The 22,057-nt window shown below is 49.5% G+C and overlaps 1 protein-coding gene across 1 annotated transcript in view; it reads left to right on the top strand.

The window, feature by feature from the left end:
- Nucleotides 1-1,961: 1,961 nt before the first annotated feature.
- The window catches only part of Prkcg (protein kinase C gamma), a 24,394-nt gene continuing 4,298 nt past the window's right edge, over nucleotides 1,962-22,057 (top strand). Inside the window, 13 exon segments of the mRNA XM_052160143.1 lie at nucleotides 1,962-2,344; nucleotides 2,693-2,724; nucleotides 3,692-3,774; nucleotides 9,716-9,827; nucleotides 9,989-10,120; nucleotides 11,288-11,444; nucleotides 12,579-12,713; nucleotides 13,018-13,105; nucleotides 13,398-13,427; nucleotides 17,222-17,374; nucleotides 17,867-18,055; nucleotides 20,981-21,114; nucleotides 21,208-21,274. Coding sequence (XP_052016103.1) covers nucleotides 2,175-2,344; nucleotides 2,693-2,724; nucleotides 3,692-3,774; nucleotides 9,716-9,827; nucleotides 9,989-10,120; nucleotides 11,288-11,444; nucleotides 12,579-12,713; nucleotides 13,018-13,105; nucleotides 13,398-13,427; nucleotides 17,222-17,374; nucleotides 17,867-18,055; nucleotides 20,981-21,114; nucleotides 21,208-21,274 — 1,482 coding nt within the window. The 5' untranslated portion in view covers nucleotides 1,962-2,174.

The raw sequence follows: 22,057 nt of genomic DNA, 5'->3' as shown, positions 1-22,057 counted from the left end.
ACAAAGATGTACTTATTTATTCATTTATTTATCAGATACCATGTAGCCCTGGCTGGTCTGGAAACTTACTATGTAGATCCGGCCGGCATCCAACTCGCAGAGGTCCTCCTGCCTCTGTCTGTCTGGATTTAAATATGTGCAAGCCCTTATTTAAAAAAAAAAAAAACCAAAAGCAAAATAGAACTGTAGTAGTCAGTGATCTGCTGTATTAACTCGGAAAAGCAACAGAGGAAGAAGCTGAACTCCTAGTGCCCTCCACCCGTCGCCCCAGGGAACCACGGACATCTCTAGGCTTGAGGCGTGGTCAGGGAACTCTGTGTTTAGAAGGGTGCTTGAGGATTGACTCTAATTCCTTCACCTCCCCTGCACCTTCTGGAATTCCGCGGCGACCTCAGCAAAACTGCAAAGACTGAACAGACCTCGGCGCCACCGCAGCGGCTAGCCTGACTCGCATTGCACGCCGGGAGAAGCAGTTCTCCTCTGCGTCCCAAGAATAGCTTACACGAGGGCCCCAACTCTAAGTCCCAGAGTGCACTGAGCTCGACAGCCTCTGGCAGGCCAGAACTCCACAGAACGGCTTCCTGCCCAAATGGACCCAGAGGAGGGCTGGAACCTGGAGAAAGGCGCACCGTGGGGCGTGACCTGGGGGAGAACTTCGGGGAGGAAACCTGAGCGTGTGCATAAGAAATCCCAGGGTGAGACTGAGTTGGGAGAACTCCGCAGGTGGACAGTTAAAGGGAGACACGAGAGACACCCAAGACAGAGCATAGGGGGATCCAGAGTCAAGAAAGATATACTCTGTTATAGTCATGGGGAGATACGAGGGGACTGGTCCTCAGAGATGGAGAGTTACAGGGAGACGTGGATAAAGGAGAGACCTCCCCCTGGAGAGCCGTAGGGAGAGACACAGTGGAGCGAATCCCAGAGACGAAGTCACGGGGAGGTAGAGGAGGGAGAGACGACGAAGGGAAGACAGTCCCAGGGAGTCGCCGAGGAGAGTCGAGATTCCCCCAGAGACAGTCGCAGCGAGGCAAGGATGGAGAAGAGACCACTAGAGACTGAGTCACAAGGAATGGAGATGGACCCGCAGAAATAAAGAGGGTCACAGGGCCAAAAGGGAAAACCCTGAATGGCTCAGAGAGAAAAGGACAGAAGGGACAAGGCGACTACTCGGAGAGAGCGACCCCTGGCGACAGAAAGGGAGAAATACAGAAGCAGGGAGTGACGGACATCGGGAAACCCTGAACTTAACCCGCAAAGGTGAATACAGAAATTCTTCTTTGCGAAGACCGGGAAAGCAGGACGATGGAAATGAAAACATTTCCAGTACACCATGTGAGGGGGGGGGCGTGAGGAGAGACGTGAACAGGAAAAGGAGAGAAGCAGAGAGGGAGAATGAAGAGAAGAAACAGGAAAGAAGAAAGAGAGGAAAACAGACAAGAGAAGGCAGAGAGAGAAGACACACCCAGACGGAGGCATAGCACCAAGCCCAGAGGCTCCCAGCGCGATAAAGAGCCCGAAACATCACAAAGAATGGGACACTAGCCTCCGTGTCCGTCAGAAAGTCCTCAGCACTGAAGACAAAGTTTCTTGATTAAAAGATTAATATGCCCAGAGACACACAGGTCTGCCCCAGATTCTAGATCCTGACAAGACCTACCCATGCGACTGAGTGGGGGAGGAAGATGGGTGTGGGGGCCAAGATGACAGGCTGGAATTTTTTTGGGAGAAAGGGGTTGGACAAGGCTTAGAGGACATCTCCTCCTCGCATAGAGCCTGAGGAATGGAAGTGTGCATGCGGAGCGGAGGGAGGGGCATCTGTCCGGGGTTGGGGGGGGGGACGCCTTTAAACTGAAACCCCGCCCCCTTGGTCGTCATGGCAACGCCTTCCCCCACCCCCGACTTCTACATTTCAGCAGGTGCGGAGAGCGAAGCTCCCGCCGCCGCCCGTGCCTGCGGCTCCTCGATGCCCCAGCCTTCTGGTCTGACCCCACCCGCTTTCTCCCCGTCGGTGCAGCCGGTGCCTGGGTGTTGCTTTCTGCCCGGCGCTACGCACCGTTAGGTGCCTCGCCCCTGTCCTTCCTATCTCACAGTCTGCGGAGTCCCCCTGTCGCTGTCCACCTGTTTCCTCAGCAAAAGGGCCAGCCCGTGATCCCTGCTGCGATCCTGGGGCCATGGCGGGTCTGGGCCCTGGCGGAGGCGACTCAGAGGGGGGACCCCGACCCCTGTTTTGCAGAAAGGGGGCGCTGAGGCAGAAGGTGGTCCACGAGGTGAAGAGCCACAAGTTCACCGCTCGTTTCTTCAAGCAGCCAACCTTCTGCAGTCACTGTACCGACTTCATCTGGTGAGGGAAGCGGGCTGGGGGAGAGGGCTGGAGAAGGAGGGGACTTGGGAACAGTCGTGTCACACTGGCCCCCAAGCGATTAAGCAGAGAGGGGCTGCAGCTCCCACTCCTGAGCTTAATGACAGGGGAGGGGGTGGAAACCTGGGTTCCTGGGTCTGAGGGAGGAGGGGCCAGGAGCTGGATTCTAGGGTCCAAGAGAAAAGGAGCTAGGACTAGAAATCTTGGGTTCTTGGAGAAGGCAACTGGGACTCCGAGTCGGGTGAGATTGGGAAACTGCAAACCTATGTCTTGCAAGGTCGGAGGGCCCGGGTACCCTTTGCACTGACCTTAGGTCCTTGACTCTTCCAGGGGCATTGGAAAGCAGGGCCTACAATGTCAAGGTAGGAGCTGGAACCTGGACTCCTGGGACCCCTGAGGGTGGAGGCTGGGGCCTCACCGCTGAGGCGGCTGACACACGTGTTCTGTGGTCCCCAGAGAGGCGCGGGGGAGCCCTGGGCGGGGGGTGTGGCAGAGACACACAGCTTGTGGTGGGGAGGAAACTCTGATGGCAGGGCCACCGCGGAGGTGGTGCTGGGGGCCCCTCCCTCGGCCGGCTCCAGGTGGGGACAGATATTTGGAGAATCTGTTTCCATGGGAACAGGGAGATTTGGAAAGGGGGAGCTGAAGGGGGAAGGGGCTCAGAGATGCAAAGTCAGAGCCCCCCCCAAGACTGCTGTTACCATGACAACACCATTCATCCTAAAGCAGGGGCAGGCCGGGTGGGGTCACTAATGGGCGGGTGGGGGCTGGGAATAGGGGGCGAATCCTAAAACACCAGCTGCCACTTGGCTAAGAACAGAGTGACTCAAGGTGGGAGGTGGGCCGAAGCAGCACCCCCAGACTCACTTCGGTTTAAGTGGCCGGTTCTCTATGTCCCCTTGTCTAAGGATATTTCTGTTGTTTCTCTTCAAAACTTGTCTTCCTCTCTTGTTACTCTCTTCTCTCTCTCTCTCTCTCTCTCTCTCTCTCTCTCTCTCTCTTTCTCTGTGTGTGTGTGTGTGTGTGTGTGCACGCACGCCGTGCACAGACGCACATTGGGGGCTGTGTTACTTTGTTTCTCTGTCTCTTTTCCTTCTTCTTCAAGCCTATCTCTCCGGGTTCTGGGTCCCACTCTCCGTGCCTCTGCGTCTGGCTCCACATGGTCTGGGTCTCCTGTCTGATTTTCTTTTCATTGGACCGCCCGTGTGGGACTTCCTCTGTTTGTGGTTTTCTCTGGACTGGAATTTCTGGCTGTTTTTGTCTGGGGTGGGGTGGGGGTCTCTCCCTTGTCCCTCCCTCTCTCCGTGTCTCTTGCATTCTCATCTTTAGTCTGCAGCTTTGTGGTCCACCGCCGATGCCACGAGTTTGTGACCTTCGAGTGTCCAGGCGCTGGAAAGGGCCCCCAGACAGACGTGAGTGCCCAGACACCTGCTTCTTCCTCCTCGGGCCACATCCCCGCCCTCACCCCCTCGGCGTCCGTCCCAATTTCTCTTGCTATTTTTAAGGCTGGGAGGGGAGGGGGGCTGGAGAGATAGAGAGAGCTAGTCTGGCCCAGATTCCTTGCCCTTGGCCTGAAAAGGGGGACTGGGAAGGGGCCTGGGAGAGGCTGGGGACACAGGTGAGGGACAGAGAGGGAAACAGGGGTTGAAGAGAGCAAAAGTTATCGTTGGATGGATGAGACTGCTATCCAGGGAAGAGGAAATTAAAGAAAATTGGAATGTGGGAGAGAGAGAAAGATCAATGCTAGTACTGAAATTGTGAAATAGGCAGAACCTCAGAGGCTGGATAGAAAGGTAGGAAAAGAGAAATTCAATAGCCGGTTATCCTAGCTCATAAGAGGTGAAGGCAGAAGGATCGAGAATTGAAGGCCAGCTTTGTCTGCATAGATAGTTCTGGGCAAACCTGAGCTACATAAGACCTATCTTTTTTTTTTTTTTTTAAGATTTATTTATTATATGTGAGTATATTGTAGCTGTCTTCAGACACACCAGAAGAGGGCATCAGATCTCCTTATGGATGTTTGTGAGCCACTATGCGGTTGCTGGGATTTGAACTCAGGACCTTAGGAAGAGCAGCCAGTGCTCTTAACCGCTGAGCCATCTCTCCAACCTCATAAGACCTATCTTAATCGGGTGTGTGTGTGAAAAAGGAAGCGGCAGAGACAGAAGATGTTTAGATGTGTAGGGAGGCTTAGAGAGACCCCACAGTGAACAGACACTAGGCACACACACCACACACACACGCACACGAATGCACTCAGATCCACAACCACCTCACCCTGTCCTTCCCTCTGCATAGCAGGAGCTGAAGAGCACAGTTAGCTCTGGACACCGATTCCTTTCTTCTCCCTCACTTTAAACCAAGCCTCCGAAACTCCTTGTTAAATGCATCTGTAACCTAACAGTGGCCAGTGACACTAACTGCCCACGATAAGGGGGATGTTTTCTTTCTACCGTCGCCACCGGCGGCATGCAGCTGGCATGAAACAGGGATGCTTTGAGGAAGAGAAATCTAAACTCAGTTTTCCTCAGATTGATTTAAATTTGAACAGCTACATTGTTGAACCAGGTAGCATAAATCTAGACATTTCCAATCTTATGTTAGATTGATCGTTCGGCAGAGAGCGTTTCTTCCCAGAATGTGATACAAGGAAAGAAAGAGCTACATGATTCACAGATTGGGGGGAGGGGGTGGTGATTGCAGGCTGAGGCAGTAGCACTGTGAGTTCGAGGACAGTTTAGGCTACATATGGAGGCACTGTTTCAAAAAAAAGGCCAGCAGAAAGATTCACCGGGGCTCATGAGGCACCGGCTAGCTTGTCCGTTGAAGAAAACAATTTGCATACAGGGTATGACTACATTTTTTGAGTACCACTGAACACAAATTGAGTACCACTGTGTACCAGCCCTGGGATGTGTTTATTGCCTGCCTGTGCACTTGCTTGCCTCCAACGCCATCTGTGTTTTATGACGTCCTGATTACATACATACTCTTCAGCTCGTCCACACCCAGTGTAGGCTTGAATCTGGATAATTGCTCGTAAGATTAGATTGGGTTCTTCTTCTTCTTCTTCTTCTTCTTCTTCTTCTTCTTCTTCTTCTTCTTCTTCTTCTTCTTCTTCTTCTTCTTCTTCTTCTTCCCCTTCCCCTCCTCCTCCTCCTCCTCTTCTTCTTCTTCTTCTTCTTCCTCCCCTTCCCCTTCCCCTTCCCCTCCTCCTCCTCTCCTCCTCCTCCTCCTTATATTCTGAGCAAACACTCTTGAACTAAAACACATTATGCGAAAGCCAGTCCTCTCTAAATGAGGAATTATCTCTTGCAGTGTTCTATCTTTCTCTTTTATCAAATATTTTAAATATATTTAAAAGTTTTCTCCATTCTTTGGGAGAGGTTAAAGGGTTTTTTTTTTCTTTCTTTCTTTCTTTTGAAGGTCTTGTTTATGTTGTTTTGTTTGAGACAGTACCTCACTATATAGCCATAGATGGCTAGGCCAGGAACTTACTTTATAGAGCAGGCTGGCTCATAGAGATCCGCCTCTGTCCCCTGAGTGCTGGGATTAAAAGTGGGCACCACCATGCCCTGTGTTTTTCTGTTTTTGTGTTTTTGTTTTGGTTTTTGTTTGTTTGTTTTGTTTTGTTTGTTTTTGTTTTTGTTTTTGCTTTTGCTTTTGGACTGGGTCTCTCTATCACGCAGTCCAGGCTGCCCTCAAACTCCTCATTGTACAGATAGATGACGATTTAGCCTCCCAGATTCTGAGGTGACAGGTGTGTGTCATCACGGCTGGCTTAATCATTTACAGTACATCTTAAGTTCCTGGGCACCTCTCTCAACTGAGGTGAGAATTGTGCCTACTTATAGGGTCATTTCCAAGCTTCAGGTGCGTCAAACACTTGAGATGGCATCTGGAACATAGTAAATAAAATATTGGGTTATTGAGACGGCAAAGGCATTTGCTGCCAAGGGTGGCAACCTGAATTCCATCCCTGGGACCTACATTTTAAAAGAAGAAAATGAACAAGTGCAAGTTATACTCGGATCTCCACATGTACACACACACACACACACACACACACACACTCAAAATAGAAAACTAATGTCTGGAGAGGTGGCTCAGAGGTTAATAGCATTTGTGGCTCTTGCAAAGGACACAGTTTCAATTCCAAGCTTCCAGATGATGGCTCAGAACCACCCAGTTCCACGGGACCAAATGCCCTCCCCTGACCCCTGTGAACACAAAGAATATATACATGGTGTACATGTATACATACAGGCAAAACACTCATTGATGTAAAATGATAAATCCTAAAAAACTAAAGCTAGAAATCTCACAAAAATAAATAAAAGCCCAAGAATGTCTGAATTTTTCTCTCTTTAGGATAATTCTCTCAATGTTTTCTCAAGAGTCAGGTGAGTCTGAGGCTGGGGCTGTAGTCTAAGTGGCAGAGTCTTGGGTCCCATCACTGACACTGTGTAAACTGGCCAGGGCGATGGACACCTGGAATCTCACTGGTGGAGGTAGGAAGATCCAGACTTAAAGGGCACCCCAACCTATACAGTAAGTTCCAAGCCAGCCTGTAAAAAGGAAGAAAAGAAAAATGCAGGAGAGAAAGGGAAGAAGGAAATAAAGAAGGGAGGGAGGAAATAATTTTCTAAGAATTGCCAGGCAGTTGGTGGCACACGCCTTAATGCCAGCACTTGAGAGGCAGAGGCAGGCAGATTTCTGAGTTTGAGGCCAACCTGGTCTACAGAGTGAGTTCCAGGACAGCCAGGGCTACACAGAGAAACCCTGTCTCAAAAAACAAAAAAACAAAAACAAAAACAAAACAAAACAAATCTAAGAATCAGGACTTACCTTGTAGGGCAGAATGTGATTGAGGAAGGTACTGGCTAATGTCCTTAATTCCTGCATAATTGGACCCTGGACATTTAGTGTTGCTTCAAGACACAGAAAGAATGTTTATTTCCATTTGACAGAGAAGGATGCCGAGGCTCAAAACTGGGAAATGAGTTTGTTCAAAAATCACACATCTGGGAAGTGGCCTGGCTCCTATTTGGCTCGTCAAGGCCAGCAATAAACCCCATCCTAACGATCACAGCACCAATAACTGCTGTCAGACTGCAGCAGCGGGCACGTCCCACATACTAAGTTCTGCTGTGAGTCTCCCACTAATCTGGCCAGGCCCTCTGGTGTTTGCTGTAACGGATTCTTGTCTCACATGGGGCCCAGAGAAGGCAGCCTTCAGGGAGACAGGGAATGGAGAACTTGGGGCTAAGGGTAGCCAGAAGGTCCTCAGAGAGCAACTTGGAGGAGGAGGAGGGGGAGGAGGGGAAGGAAGAGGGGGGAGGAGGGGAAGGAGGAGGGGTGGAGGACGAGGAGGGAGGAGGAGGACGAGGAGGGGGAGGAGGAGGAGGAGGGGTGTGTGTGAAGAATCCTGGGAAGTCTCATCTTCTCATGCTCTGACCAAATGACATTTTGTTAGTGAGACCTTCCCTGACTACACCTTCTTGAGCCTCCAATTTCAGGTTTTCTGTTTCTTCCTCCTTTTCTCCGTCCTCCACTTCTTCTTCCTCCCTCTCACTTCTCTCTCCTTTTCTCCCTCTAGCTCCTCCTCTTCCTGTCCTCTCCTTCTTTCTCCTTTCTCATCCTTGTCCCCATCTTTCTCTTACCCCTACTCCTCCTTTCTTTCTTTCCACCCCCTTCTTTTATTTTTATATTTAAAAAAATTCATTTAACTTTATTTATATGAGAACACCGTCTCTGTCTTCAAGCACATGAGAAGAGGGCATCGGGTCTCATTACAGATGGTTGTGAGCCACCATGTGGTTGCTGGGAATCGAACTCAGGACCTTTGGAAGAGCAGTTAATGCTCTTAACCGCTGAGCCATCTCTCCGGCCTTTCCTCAACCCCACCCAATGCTTCATTTTGAAGTACTGAGATCAAACCCAGAGGCTCATATATAGCAAACAATGGCTTTATCACTGAGCGACACTTCCAGCCCCTTTACATTTTTTAGAGAGGGTGTCACGAAGTTACCCAAGCTGGATTTGAACTCTCTGTGTAGACGAGGCTAGCCTTGAATTTCTGATTTACCTGACTAGGAAAGCTGGGATGGCAGACTGGCACTACTGGCTTCCATACCCATGCTTACTTTCCCTTAAAAAACAGATACAGTCATTTTTCTTACCATGCTATTTATTTATTATTTACTGTGCTTACTATTTCATCCCCCTCCTTTAGGAAGAGGTTTCTGTTATTGTTCTATTTATCTATCTATTTATTTATTTATTTATTCTTTTTTTTTTTTTTGAGACAGGGTTTCTCTGTATAGCCCTGGCTGTCCTGGAGCTCACTCTGTAGACCAGGCTGGCCTTGAACTCAGAAATCCGCCTGCCTCTGCCTCCTAAGTGCTGGGATTACAGGCGTACACTACCACCGCCCGGCTTCTTTCTTTCCTTCTTTCTTTCTTTCTTTCTTTCTTTCTTTCTTTCTTTCTTCTCTTCCTTCCTTCCTTCCTTCCTTCCTTCCTTCCTTCCTTCCTTCTTCTTCTTTCTTTCTTTCTTTCTTTCTTTCTTTCTTTCTTTCTTTCTTTCTTTCTTTCTTTCTTTCTTTCTTTCTTTCTTTCTTTTAAATAGGGTCATGAAGTTACCCCGAAGCCAATGGATGGTGACCTTGAATTCCTAATCCTCCTGCGTGCACCACCACATCCAATTTATGGTGTGTTGGGAACTAGAAGATGCTTTGAATGCTAGAGAGGCAGTCTATAGAGCTATATCTCCAAGCCCTGCATGTGACAGATTCCTAATTGTATTTATGCAGTTCTGGGCCGGTCACACAGCAGGGTCTCAGGGAATAAAGCAAAAAACTAACAGAGAGCAGGGCTAAAGGAAGAATAACTAAGAGGCTTCTGTCTAGCTAGGGACATTTCTCTCTTGGTAGTTTTATGCCCCGGTGGTCCATGCCTACAATCTCAGTTGGAGGCAGGAGGATCAGGAGCTCAAGGTCATCCTACATTTTGAGTTTAAAGCCAGCCCGGACTAAATAAGACCCTATCTCATAAGTCTAAAAGTAAAACCAAAAAGTTCCAAGGCTGGAGAGATGACTCAGCAGTTGAGAACATTTGCTTCTCTTCCAGAGGACCTTTGTTTAGTTTCCAACACTCATGTCTAGAAGTTCACACTTCCTGTTACTCCAGCTCCAGGGGGATCTGATGCCCTCTTCTGGCCTCCACTTGCAACTGCACTCACATGCAGACATGCATACATAAAAATAATTTGTTTTAAAAGTCACCTCTCTCGGGATTTTAGAGTCCTTCCTCCAGCCCCTATGTCCCTAAATGAATCTTCTCTGCTCCCTAGGACCCTCGCAACAAGCACAAGTTCCGTCTGCACAGCTACAGCAGTCCCACCTTCTGCGACCACTGTGGTTCCCTCCTCTACGGGCTGGTGCACCAGGGCATGAAATGTTCCTGTGAGTGTGTCCCACAGGATGTCTGCTGCCCCGACCCAGATCAGGCGCTAGAGGGCGCTCTCCTTCAACCATAGTGCAAAGTTTGAGGTTTAGGGGAAATTTAAGGTGGGGGTTGGTGAGGGCCCGGGCCTGAAATGCTATCCCCGGTTTTGTTCCACCAGGTTGCGAGATGAATGTGCACCGACGCTGTGTGCGCAGCGTGCCCTCCCTTTGCGGCGTGGACCACACGGAGCGCCGTGGACGTCTCCAACTGGAAATCCGGGCTCCCACGTCAGATGAGATCCATATTACTGGTGAGGCTGTGCCTCCTCATTAGCCACACCCCAACCTGGAACTGAGGTTGACTGAACTCACCCAGGGTGTCCCATACCAGGAGCCAGGATGCATACCCCCTACCGTGACAACAGCCTACATCCTTCTTACCCCACCCCCACTCTGGTGTCTGGGTTCCATCTATTCACTCCCTTTCTAGCAGAAGACCTGCCTTCAGCCTTGGTCTTTCAGGTATGGTCTCATATAGCCCAGGCTGTTCTCAAACTAGATATGTAGCAGAGACTGATCTGGAACCTTGGCCTGCCTGGCTTTACTTCCCAAATGAGTTTCTAGACATGCTAAAGTTCCCCCCCCCCCCCAGTACTGGGGATTGAATCTTGGAATTCATGCTTATCAATCACTCTACCATTGACCCCTCACCCCTAATCTAGATTTCCAATTAGTCGTCATTGAGAGGGTGGGATGAGTAGCAAGATCTGACTTACCCCGGAGAGTCAGACTCCAGACCCCTGAGTCCTAGTGACAGAAAAGATACTGAGTATGATTTCTGGGCACATACTCCATTCAATAGGCCTTATGCCCTGGATAGAGGTGGTAGAAAGATAAGACATAGAGAAAGGAGACTGACCTTGAATTCTTTGGGTTTTTAATTATAAAATATATTATATATATATATATAAATTATAAAATATAAAATAGATTATATTTAGATCTATTTTGTTTTTCTGTGTGAGCATGGTGAACATCATGTGTATAATTGGTGCCCATAGAGGCCAAAAAAGGATCTATAGGACCCTTAGAACTGAAGCTATAGATGCTTGTGAGTCATCATGTAGGTGCTTGGATTCAAACTCAGGCCTTTGAAAAACAAGTACTCTTAATGGCTGAGCTAATCTCTTCAGTCCCTTATTATTATTTCAAACATTTATCCATTTGTATGTGTGCCTGTGTGTGCACACGTCTTCTGTTTCTCAGTGAATGTATGAAGGTCAGAAGAAAAATGGCAGGGGGGGAAGCCATTTTTCTCATACCCGTGTCAGATCATCAGGATTGGTGGCAGGCACCTCCACCAGTTGAGCCACCTCGCTGGCTGTGCTCCCCAGGTCTTGACTCCTAGCTATGGAAAGCTTGGGAGCTATTTCTTGGGTCTCTAACTCAAGTCACCCTTCCCTGCCTTCTACCTTCAGTTGGTGAGGCCCGGAACCTCATTCCTATGGACCCCAATGGCCTGTCTGATCCCTACGTGAAACTGAAGCTCATCCCGGACCCTCGGAACCTGACAAAACAGAAGACAAAGACCGTGAAAGCCACACTGAATCCCGTGTGGAATGAGACCTTCGTGTTGTGAGCTCTGGGGTTGTGATCTGAGAAAGAGAAGGATTTGAGGGTCCTAGCAGTATGCAAGCCCAGGATGCCAGGGAGGAGGGCGTGTCAGGATAGAGGACATCTCTAATAAGAGGCAGGAGAAGGTGGGAGACAGGAATGTGATGACGGAGAGAGGGAGCCAAGAGACGGGTGTCTAGGTATTTACTTCCCTTCACTGGGAATCTCTCCCTTGTCAGAATGAGGAGATCAGAGGACAGGTAGAGAACTAGAAAGACAGGACTCACAAGAATAGACAGAGGGGATGGGGAGGTGGCTCAGTAGTTAAGAGTGAGTTCTACTCTTTAAGGGAACGTGGGATCCCAACACCTGTAAGGCATGGCCGCTTGCAACTCCAGTTGCAAAGGACCTGATGCCCTTCTTCTGGCCTTTATGGGCATCAGGCACACACGTGGCGCATAGGCACGTGCAGGGAAAATGGTCCTATGGGTACAAAATATTTAAATTGCTAAGGAAGCACACAGAGATTGGGAGAGCAAGCTGATGGGCAAGTAGCTGCTGTTCAGATAGGTGCTCGGAATAAGTGAGGAGACCAGGAAAGAAACTAGGAAGTTCTGAGGAAAGTCCAGAGGAAGAGAAGGGAATAGAGAGTGGCCCAGGAAGAGAAGGACAGAGGGTCAAGCAGACAGAGGCAAATATGTAGGGAGAGAAAGCCAAGAAGAGGCTGGGCATTATTGTGCACGCCTGCAAAGGTCCCAACTTGGGGACTGAGGCAAGTTCAAAACTCGCTCAGACTACACAGAGAGACTCTGTCCCAGATAAACAAACAAATAAGCCAAAAGGAAGAAAAGGAGGGAGGGAGTAAGTGAAGGGAAGAAGAAGGAGGGAATGAAGAGAGAAGGACGGATGGAAAGAGGAGGGGGAGGGGCAGATGGTAGGCGATAAGGACAGAGAGAAAAGCCAGGACAGAAACTCTGGGGAGAGAGAAAAAAGAACCAGAAGGCCGTGAGAAGGTGCCAAGAGTTTGGGCGGGATGGTGGGAGCTTGTGATAGTTATAATCTGTGACTGCCCAGTCTTGGGGTCAGACGTGCTTGGGGTAAGGAAGTGGGACGCCATGGCTTGGGCTCCTCACTCGGCTCCTGCCCTTCCCACAGCAACCTGAAGCCAGGGGATGTGGAGCGCCGGCTGAGCGTGGAGGTGTGGGACTGGGATAGGACATCCCGAAATGACTTCATGGGCGCCATGTCTTTTGGTGTCTCAGAGCTACTCAAGGCACCTGTGGATGGATGGTGAGGACCAAGGCTGGGCTGGAGAGTCACCTTCTCCCTCCATATATGGTCTCTCTTAGGCCGCCATCTTTCCCCCTTTTACCGTCCAACATAGCTCCCCCCTTTCTCTTCCTTCTTCTCTGCTTCCTCCTCTCTCCTCTCCAGCCTTTCCCCTCTCTTCTTATCTCACTCTCTCTCTCTCTTTCCATCTCTGTGTCGGTCTTTCTGTGTCACTTACCTCCCTTTGGATGTCTTTGCCTCTCCCATGGGTGCCCTGCTTCTCCCATCCCTGCCCGCCCGGCCCTGGTCTCCGTCTGTATGTCAGGTACAAGTTACTGAACCAGGAGGAGGGCGAATATTACAATGTACCGGTGGCCGATGCTGACAACTGCAGCCTCCTCCAGAAGTTTGAGGTACCCTGACCGACTGACTGGCTTCCCCAGGGGAGCCCAGCCCAGCCTCCCCCAACTACAGAGCTGGCTTTTGCCCTATAACCCTGGTAGACCACTGTTACTGGGACTACAATTCCCAGAAGACTCCAGGGCTCCTTTCTCAACTCTTAGGGGTCTAGGCCACAGGGTCTCATGGGAATTGTAGTTCCCCATCCCCATAGCTTTGGGGTGTTGCGGGCCCTTATGGGCCTTTGCTGTAGGGCAATTACCAATCTTTCAAGGGGCCCTGACTGTAGCTTTTCTTTTCCTCCAGGCCTGTAACTACCCCTTGGAATTGTATGAGGTGAGTATCATTCAGATTTCTTTGGATGTATCTTCCCAATTCCTGCCTTCAATTCTGAACACATACATTGAACACGTTAGTTAGTGACCGTATGAGACCGGGCCACCATCATAGGTATCTGAGCTCAATTACAGGTACGTCAGGGAACCTGGAAGGCCTGGAGGAGGAGTTATCCTATCCTCAACAGTGGGCGGACAGTGAAGGCTTCTCTTTGAGCTTTGCTGTCTCTCTGTGGACAGGACACTGCTGTGTCCATCCACGCGCCCTCACTGTTTCCTGAAGCATGGTGCCAACGTAGAATCAGGCCACTTCTCTAATGAAGGAGACGGCCTGAGACGTCAGAACAGGATTGTGTTTGATGGTGGAAATAGCTTCACGCACCAGGGAGCCAGTACAGCCCGAGAGTCAGGACAACTTCCTAGAGAGTGCAGATGGAAGGAAGGAGGAAGAAAACAAGGAGGAGGGGGAGAGGGGGAGGAGGAGGAGGGGGAGGAGAAAGAGGGGAGGGAGGGGGAAGAGGAGGAGGAGGGAGGCAATAAATAGCCCTCCTTTGCGGTTTCAAAGCTAGTACATCTCTGTGTAACATGGCACGGATCTAGCAATGGGGGATCTCTATGCAACTGACAAAAAGACGCGACGCAACAGTCCCTCCTTCATACAACTCACCCAGATGTAAGGTCTGATATAGAGTAAATCGGGTCCGACCTGGTGGTGCAGGCTAGCAATCCCAGCTCCTCTGAAGGCTGAGGCAGGAAGAGCACAGGATCATGGCTTGCCGTCTACAGAGTGAGTTCCGCAGCAGCCTGAGGGTAGAAGGAGTTCAAGGATGGCTTGGGCGATTTAGCGAGGCCCTGTCTCAAAATAAAAGTAAAAGAGAACGAGTGTGTGTCAAATTATAGCTTAGCGGTTGGGTTCTTCTTTAGAATCCCTGAATGAGAGGTTGAGGGTGTGGCTCAGTGGTGGAGCTCCGATCTAGAATCCCCCAGTGAGGGGTTGGGGGCGTGGCTCAGTGGTAGAGCCCCGCCTAGAGTCCCCCAGTGAGGGCTGGGGGCGTGGCTCAGTGGTAGAGTCCCTGCCTGGAATCCATGAAACTTCAGATTCAAACCTCTTATTATTAAAAACAAACAAGCAAATGCTTGACATCTTAGGGCATCTTAGGCGATAGGAAAAACAATGAGCATTGAGTAGCACTGGGAATTCTCTTGGTAACGCTGCAATCTTCTTCTAGAAGCACTGGGGATTCTGCTGATAATAATGTGAGCTAGCAGTGAGAAGGCTTCCCTGAGAAAGGGACTGGTGGGTAAAGGGTAAGCAAGACAATGAGTGGAGGTCCCCAGAGAAGGGCTCTGCAGCAGAGAGAGGGGTGTGCGTGAGCCTCTGAGGTAGGAGCCAGACAGGAACTGGGAGTAACAAAGACAGTGAAGTTAGATCAAGGGCAGTGGGGGAAGGGAAAGAGATGGCTTTAGAGAGGATGCCTTGCCATCTCTCAAGAGGATGATGGTTTTTACGCCAAGCAATAAGGAACAGTTCTGGGCTGAGCTGTGTTGTATATAAGATGATTTGGATATTAAGCCCGGGCTGGCCTCAAACTCACCATGTAGCTGAGGCTGACCTTAAACTTCTGATCTTGCTTCCTTCTCCCTAGTGCTGGGGTCAGGGAATGTATCACCATACCCAGTGTGGACTAACTGCTTAGTTGATGAGCACCAATGATTTTTATATGACTGCGCGTAGCGTTGTCCACAGCTGTTTTCACGATCAGTAAGCAACCATTAGTATTACCAGAGCAGACCCATTATGTGACAGACTCTGGGCTGCGTTCTGATGGGGTAGAACAGTAGTAGAATACACAAGAATCTTTGATAGCCAGGGCATGGTAGTCCAGACCTGTAGTCCCAGCACGGAAGAGGCTGAGGCAGAAGGATTACATGCCATGAGGAGCTACAGTATGAATGAAGCTCTCTCTCAAAATGGATGATAAATAATAAAGAAAAGAGAGAGAGAGAGAGAAACAGGGAGAGAGAGAGAAACAGGGAGAGAGAGAGACTTGGATTCATTCACTAGCTCCATGTAAAGGTTCCTCAGAGGGCTGGATATATACAGCTCAGTGTTTAAGTGCTTGTTGTTTAGCATGTCAAGGCCCAGTACTGGGTAAAAAGGTGCATGCCAGGTACTGTTCTAAGTAATTTGCATATGTTAATCACCAACTCTTTCTAATTCTACTAGAAATTATACATATGACACTTACATTGGTCTACAATGGATTAAGAGTTGGTGGCTGGGTCCCAAATCCAGAAGGTCAGACTACTTTTTCCTCAAAAGAACACACCCTATAATAAAACCTTCTTGAAGCCATGTTGGATAACTTATATCTGTAATACTAGCACTTGGTAAGTAGAGGCAGGCAGATCAGGGCCTCAAGGTCATCCTCAGCTACATGGCAAGTCTGGGGCTGGGCTTGGCTACAAGAGAGCTTGACAAAAGAAAGGCAAAAACTCCATCTTTCTGTTTCTTCCTGTCTTTCTATATTCCTGCCTTCCACCATCCATCCATCCATCCATCCATCTATCCATCCATCCATCCGTCCGTCTGTCTTTCCGCCCATCCATCTCAGTGCATTTTCATGTATATATTCATGTGCAAACACATAAGCATTATTTTTTCCCTTGAAGCCCATCTCTGCTCCAGGTTTGAGAGTGAACAGGCTCCCGTGTAGGATCTCACAGGGAGTAAGCCAGTCACAGGGACAGAGAGATGACAATTACTCAGGGCCATGCAGGAGCTGTCCATGGTGGCACAGGGACGTCAAGAGAGGCATCTGGCCCTGATAAAACCTGTAAAGGAGATACTTGATTCTGGTCTAAAGAAGGTTTGAGAAACAGTTTGCAGGAGATGGCACAGGACAGGCTTCAAGATGGCTCAGTGTCACCTCCTAAGGCCTTGAGGTGACATAGAGAACCAGGTGAATGAGTCCAGCCAGGGTCTGTATCACAGACGGAGAGGGACAGGGAAGAGGAACACCCAGGACCCGTCAGAGCCTGGTTTTGAAGCTGTAGGGAATAAAATCTTAACACGCAGAAGCTGTTAGAGCCTTTGAAAGCAAAGGGAAGACATGACCTGATTTATTTATTTTTAAATTGGCCCTTCTGCCTGCAGAGCAGAGAACATATCAGAAAGAATGGCAGTGGATACAGAGGGACACGCGTGGCAGCTGATGCAGTTCAGTCGTGGGACCCTGCCCTCCTCGACCGCTCGGGGGCTCAGGCAGGAAAAGATTGAGAGAACTCTGTCACCGATCACTCAGTGTGGTCCCCAGAACCACAGCAGGCAGTCTCAACCTGGATCTTGATTTCAGTCCATGTGCTGAAGCCACACCTCCAGAAAACCTGGGAATGAGAGCCCACTAGTTTTGGTCAATCCCTCAAAGAGTTCCAGTTTAGAGACTAATAGGTGAAATTTTATATAGGCCAGAATTCTAGCTGTTAGTTTGATAATAAATTCAACAGGCTAGAGAGTCCCTTCCTCCCTCCTACCCTTCTGCAATCTCTCTCTACTCCTTCCCTTTTCTAATTTTTTACTGTGTCTGCGCTCTCTCTGTCTCTGTCTCTCTCTCATTTTCAGAGACAAGGTCTTCCTGTATAGCCTATACTGACCTTACACTCTACATCCTCCTGCCTCAGGCTCCGTACTGCTGGGGTTGCAGGTGAGCCTAGCCAGAGAAACTTCTTAAGCTAAGTACAGAATGAGGATAACGCCATTTTCCTCTCCATTTCTCTCTCTCTCCTTTCTCACAGAGAGTGCAGATGGGCCCCTCTTCCTCCCCCATCCCTTCTCCATCCCCCAGCCCCACGGACTCCAAGCGATGCTTCTTTGGTGCCACCCCAGGACGCCTGCATATCTCTGACTTCAGCTTCCTCATGGTTCTAGGGAAAGGCAGTTTTGGGAAGGTCAGATTTCTGGGGTTCTTGGTGGGAATGGGAGAAGGTCCGCAGAGAGATTGGATTTCTAATCCTTAGGGAGGGAGTTTGGTTGGGTGACTCAACTGAGGGCTCCTGTGTCCCTAGATGAGTTAGGTTAAGTTGGAGTATCTGGAGATTTCTGCTAAAAATGTCTCAATGCTAGGCTGGCAAGATCGCTCAGCAGGTAAGGGCCCTTGCCACCAAGAGATAAAGACACTCGCCACCAAATTGGAGTACCTGAGTTTGATCCCCAGGACCCTTGCCGTGGAATGATAGAACTGACGCCCCTCCCCATAGTAAATAATTGTAATAAAATCGTATGTGCCAATACTTTTCTTGAGGGGAAAGTAAATGCAACTTCAGAGCACCCAACCCCCTGAGAGAGGAAAACTCGATCCTGTCTTCTGTGTCAAGCACAGTGTAGGCCCTGCAGCAACGAGTTTCTCAAACACGCCGGCCCTTTCTGACCTCTGTCTGCAGGTAATGCTGGCAGAGCGCAGAGGCTCCGATGAGCTCTATGCCATCAAGATACTGAAAAAGGACGTGATCGTCCAGGATGACGACGTCGACTGTACCCTCGTGGAGAAGCGCGTGCTCGCGCTGGGAGGCCGAGGTCCTGGAGGCCGGCCACACTTTCTCACACAACTGCACTCCACCTTTCAGACTCCGGTGAGGAAGGAGGGGCGGGGTCACAGTTTAGAAGGCTGAGGTCAGAGTGCGGTCAGTGCTGAGAGATGGCCCAGCGGGTCAGAGAGCTAGCCTCAGAATCATGAGGACCCGAGTTTGAATCTCAGCCCTCACTTAAGAAGTCAGACTTGGCTGTGTGTTCTGTAACCTCAGCATTGGGCATCAGAGAACGAGTAGGTCCCAAGAGCTCTCTGGATAACCAGCCTTGTCATTTGGTGAGCATCCAGTTGAGTGAAAGACCCCGTTTCAATGCAATAAGAGACCACCACATGGGATGCTTGGGCTCACACAGTCTCACACTCCACATGCAGCATGTAACCACGCACATGTGCAAACACAAATAAATTACTAAAATAAATGAATAAGGCTGGCGGTGATGCTACATGTCTTTAATCCTGGCATGCATGAGACAGAGGCAGGGGGTTCTCTCTGAGTTACATGTCAACCTTCTCTACAGAGCAAATTCCAGGTCAGCCAGAGCTATATAGTGAGACCCTGTCTCAATAAAACAGAACAAAATGAACAAGCAATGACTTAATGAGAAGAATATTCTGCTCCTGCAGAAGACCTGAGTGTGGTCCTCAGGAACCCATGTGCTGTGGTTCATAACCACTTGTAATTCTAGCTCCAGGGGATTTAATGCTCTGGTCTCTGAGGATACCTGTACACATGCACATATAAGTCCCCCACATATACATAATTCAAAATAAGTTTAAAAATGAATGAATGTGGCCATACAGGTGGGATCCAGTGTGGTGGGGATGCTGAGGCTGTTTAGGGATCTCAGTGGGTATGGCCAGAACCTTTGTGATTCCTATGAGCTCAATTTTCAATGCCTGTAGATAGTGGTTTTAAGACTAATGACTTAGAGTCGGGCGGTGGTGACATACGCCTGTAATCCCAGCATTTGGGAAGCAGAGGCAGGAGGGATTTCTGAGTTTGAGGCCAGCCTGTTCTACAGAGTGAGTTCCAGGACACCCAGGGCTACACAAGAGAAATCCTGTCTTGAAAAAACCAAAAACCAAAAACAAAACAACAACAAAAAAAAAAGACTAATGACTTAGATGTAAATCTTTCCATCTTTCCTTTTTCTTTCTTTCTTTCTTTCTTTCTTTCTTTCTTTCTTTTCTTTCTTTTCTTTCTTTCTTTCTTTCTTTCTTTCTTCCTTCCTTCCTTCCTTCCTTCCTTCCCTCCTCCTCCTCCTCCTCCTCCTCCTCCTCCTCCTCCTTCTTCTTCTTTTTGAGAATGAGCCTGTTTACTCCATGCCGAGGATCAAAGCCAGGGCTTTGTGTAAGCTAGGCAAACTAGGCAAGTGTTCTCCAACCAAATCCTATCCCCAGCTCTTATTTTAATTGGGCATGGCAAGAATGATTCGGCTTCCAGGGTGAGCTCATCACTTTGGGATTCTGATTGAAGGATGAGTCATAACAGAGTATTTCCCTGAGAGGGAGAGACTGTACAAGAAGTTAGAATCCTCAGGGCTTGGAGAGGGTATGACTTCACTTTCCCTGATCAGAGTGAGATGCAAGCAGTAGCACGCTTTTGTCACTCTGGCACACGGGAGGCAGAGGGCGGCGTATTGGAGTGAAAGAGATGGGCATCTCCTTCTGACCTCACCCGTGCACATAACCCATACATGCACACACCATCTGCAATTCACCCGCTTACAAAAACAATCTAACGGTTTCAATGGAAGCCTGACTTGGATTTCAGTCAAGTCCTGTGAATGACACAGAAAACTAGTTTATTCAAGTAACAAAAATAAGGCTGAGGAGAGTCTGAGGTTCCAGGGTTAGAATATCAGACCCTTCCTATATACCTGCACAGTTCCTCTGGATTACTGGCTGAGTGGATCAGGGGGTCTCCAAGTCTGTTCCCAATGGGCTGGAGGAAAGAGCTGTTCACAAATGGTAGAAAGATCTGTAATCACTTGAAAGGTAGACACAGGAGGATCAAGAGTTTAGGGTTCTTGTCAGTTATGCAGTGGGTTTAAGGCTAGTATGGGCTACATGAGACTGTGTCTCTTTATTTATTTATTTATTTATTTATTTATTTATTTATTTATTTATTTATTTATTTATTTATTTATTTTAAGCTTGGAGCTAGAGAGATGCCCCGGCAGTTAAAGACACGTATTGCTCTTACAGAGGATCCAGGTTCAGTGCCCAGCATCCATGTGGTGGCTCACAATGATCTGAGTCTTCAGGTCTAGGCCATCCAATGCTCTCTTCTGACCTTCAAAGACACCAGGCACACCATGTGGTGTCATCCATACATGCAGGCAAAACACTCAAAAAAAAAAAAAAAAAGGCGGGAGGGGCAGGTGGGTGTGGGGGGATGGTAATGGTACAAACTTTAATCCCAGCTTTAGGAAGCAGAGGTAGGTATTTGAGGCTAGCCTGGTCTACTGAGCTAGTTCCAGGACAGCCAGAGCTACACTGAGAAATCAAATCTCAAAAGAAAAGAAAAGAAAGGAAAGGGAAGGGAAGGGAAGGGAAGGAAGGGGAGGGGAGGGGTAGGGGAGGGGAGGGGAGGAAGGGGAAGAGAGGGGGGGAGGGGGGAGGGGGAAGGGAAGGGGAAAGGGAGGGGGAGGGAGAGGGGGAGGGGGAGGGGGGAGGGGGGAAGGGAGGGAAGAGGGAGGGGAGGAGAGGGGGGAGGGGGAGGGGGAAGGGAGGGAAGAGGGACGGGAGGGGAGAAGGAGGGGGGAGGGAGAGGGGAGGGAGAGAGGGAGAAAGAGGGGAGAAGGAGGGGGAGGGGGAGGGGGAGGGGGAGGGGGAGAGGGAGGGGAGAAGGAGAGGGAAGGGGAGGAGAGGGGGAGGGGAGGGGGGAGGGGGAGAGGGAGGGGAGAGGGAGGGGAGGAGAGGAGAGGAGAGGAGAGGAAAGGAAAGGATAAAAGGAAAGGAAAAGGATCTTTTGTGTGCTACTAAGCCACACCCACTCCTCCTCAGGACCCGCTTGTATTTTGTGATGGAGTACGTCACTGGGGGTGATTTAATGTACCACATTCAGCAGTTGGGCAAGTTTAAGGAGCCCCACGCAGCGTAAGTCTCAGCAGTGGTGAAGGGGCGTGGGAGGTGGGAGGTGGGAGGAGCGACCCTGTTACTGACCTTCTGACTTGCCGCGTGCTCCTCCAGATTCTACGCTGCCGAAATCGCCATAGGTCTCTTCTTCCTTCACAACCAGGGCATCATCTACAGGTCAGTAGCCCCAACGATTTCTGGAGAGGGAAAATAGGTCCCTTCCAGAAGAGGATTGGGATGGGATTCCAACACACAGCTCCCGACTGGTGAAGGCTAGTTGCTTAGGGTTTGGTTTCCTACACGGGACCCAGAAGGATGACCTCAGCAAGGCTGGATGCTGCCCTTGAAGAGGACCGAAGTTCGGTTCTCAACACCCATACCAGGTTGCTCACAACTGCCTGGAACTCCAAGCTCCCGGAGATAGGACCGCCATGCTTACACCCATGCCAGGCATCTGGTTTTTTTTTTCTCTTCAAGACAGGGTTTCTCTGTGTAGCTCTGGCTGCCCTGGAACTCACTCTGTAGACCAGGCTGGCCTCGAACTCAGAAATCCACCTGCCTCTGCCTCCCAGAGTGCTGGGATTACAGATGGATGTGCACCAGGCATCTGGAAACACACACACACACTTACTTTTTGAACCCAAAACTAAACTAAACCAAAACAACAACAGCCAAAGAGAGGAAGCTTTTAGCTTGGTCCACAGTTTCTACCATTGAGGGGAAGTCAAAGAAAAATACACTTGAAGCAGCTATTTAGAACCACAGTTCAGAGCAGACAATATGCCCTGCGGTGGTGGCTCGTGTCTTTAATCCCAGGACTCGGGAGTCAGAAACAGGTGGATCTTTGAGTTCGAAGCCAGCCTGGTCTACAGAGCAAGTTGGAGGACAGCCAGGGCTACACAGAGAAACCCTGCCTCAAAACAAACAAACAAAGAGCAGAGAGCAATGGGTTAATTCACAGAGC

Source organism: Apodemus sylvaticus, chromosome 1, assembly GCF_947179515.1.
Source record: "Apodemus sylvaticus chromosome 1, mApoSyl1.1, whole genome shotgun sequence".
Classification (NCBI taxonomy): Eukaryota; Metazoa; Chordata; class Mammalia; order Rodentia; family Muridae; genus Apodemus; species Apodemus sylvaticus.
The sequence above is the reverse complement of the archived record's forward strand: the minus strand, read 5'-3'. Positions and strand labels throughout refer to the sequence as shown.